Below are 1,584 nucleotides of genomic sequence, written 5' to 3' on the forward strand. Positions count from 1 at the left end.
CTGTGGTCTGCACGAGGTGGGAGAGCAACAGATGCAGAGAATAATCGAACTGTATTATAGTTACTTTCTTAATAATTAAATCGAATCATACAGAGCAGCATCACTGACAATAAACCACCTCGTGAATACATAAATAAATAGGTAATAAAACAATGTAAATAACAAACAAACGTCATTTACTAACAGTACATAAACAACAGCTTGAAGTACGCCACGCTTAAATATTAATATTTTATGCAAAATCTATAAGGAATAACAAATTGAAGATGCTGCGATCTTGTCATTTGTGACAGGTATTGATTAACCGTAGGGGTATATTACCACAGAATATACGAAGTTAAGAATTTCAAAACATTTTGAGGATTTGAGGACAACGTAACAGAAGTTGAAGGAACCATGAGGAGAGACTCGCGGAAGGGGAATACGAGGGGAATTTGATATCAGGAAAAAGACTTTCGTTTATTGCGGAACAGCTCATGACAAAATATTCTTTTACTTAATATTACATTTATTCTAATACCGCATATTATCTTACGGTAATGAGAATTATAAAAATGAAAAAAAGTGTACGCTGTGTTGCGTTTAATCAGGCGGAAAAATTTTAAGTACTCATTTGTTGTTCATAATACAAACGTAGTCCTTGCCACATATTCAAACAACAATAGATACGTAATACAACACACTGTATAAATTTCAACGTCCAAACGACTGAAAATAGCCTAGGAGCATGATTCTCAATTAATTAATTTATTTTACGTGACCCTGTATATCACGATTAAAGAATGAATCACGGTATGGATTTGGCAACATTGCTGTTTTCTAGCGTCCATTCTTGTAGTTCGTTTACTCATTCGAATTCGTAGTTCTCTTTCCGAGAATCTTTTAGTTATTTTACGCTGTATGTAAAGCATTTTAGCGCCCATTTTTGTATAGTCCAAGAACTTTATCATTTTCGTTGAATGATTTTGTGATAAACGGTAAGTTGGGTCCTTAGAGCCATTTACATCTTCAGTTTACGCCGCCATATTTGTCTAAATTGGATTTTTCCTTTAGTTGTGGAATTTTTCCATGAAAATGGCTTCAGAGCAGTTTTCACTGTGTTGGGATAATTTCCATCGCAATATGAGCATGGGAATGCAGTCCTTGCTCGAAAATGAAGTTTTGGTTGACGTCACCTTGGCCATCGAGGGCCGATACTTGAAGGCACACAAGATGGTTCTCTCCGTTTGTAGCCCTTACTTTCGTGAATTATTCCAAAGCAACCCGTGTAAACATCCCATTGTGTTCATGAAAGATGTTAGTTACGTCGTACTGATGGATTTATTGCAATTTATGTATCAAGGCGAAGTGCAAGTTGCTCAAGAGAATCTGTCCTTGTTTATTAAGACGGCCGAAGCTTTACAAATTAAAGGACTCACTGGTGATAACGAGGCAAGTTTTTTTTTTCATTAATTTCTAATAGTTCACTTATTTGCGGTTTTAGGGTCAAACGAACGCAGAAAGTGAAGAAATGGAGACTGCCGCAGTCGACACTAAGAAAGCTACAAGCCGTCCGAAAAAATTCTCCGGCCCCGCCTCCAAGAA

General features: G+C 36.6%; 1 protein-coding gene across 1 annotated transcript; it reads left to right on the forward strand.

The window, feature by feature from the left end:
- Positions 1–813: 813 nt before the first annotated feature.
- Positions 814–1,582, forward strand: LOC116168996 (longitudinals lacking protein-like; the record flags this gene model as incomplete). The annotated part of the gene is made up of 3 exons (XM_031485028.1): positions 814–977; positions 1,054–1,431; positions 1,484–1,582. Coding segments are annotated over exons 2-3 (462 nt in total), but the record flags the coding sequence as incomplete, so codon positions are not given.
- Between the last annotated feature and the right edge of the window lie 2 nt (positions 1,583–1,584).

This window comes from Photinus pyralis, unplaced genomic scaffold (genome assembly GCF_008802855.1).
Source record: "Photinus pyralis isolate 1611_PpyrPB1 unplaced genomic scaffold, Ppyr1.3 Ppyr1.4_LG4, whole genome shotgun sequence".
NCBI classification, from domain to species: Eukaryota; Metazoa; Arthropoda; class Insecta; order Coleoptera; family Lampyridae; genus Photinus; species Photinus pyralis.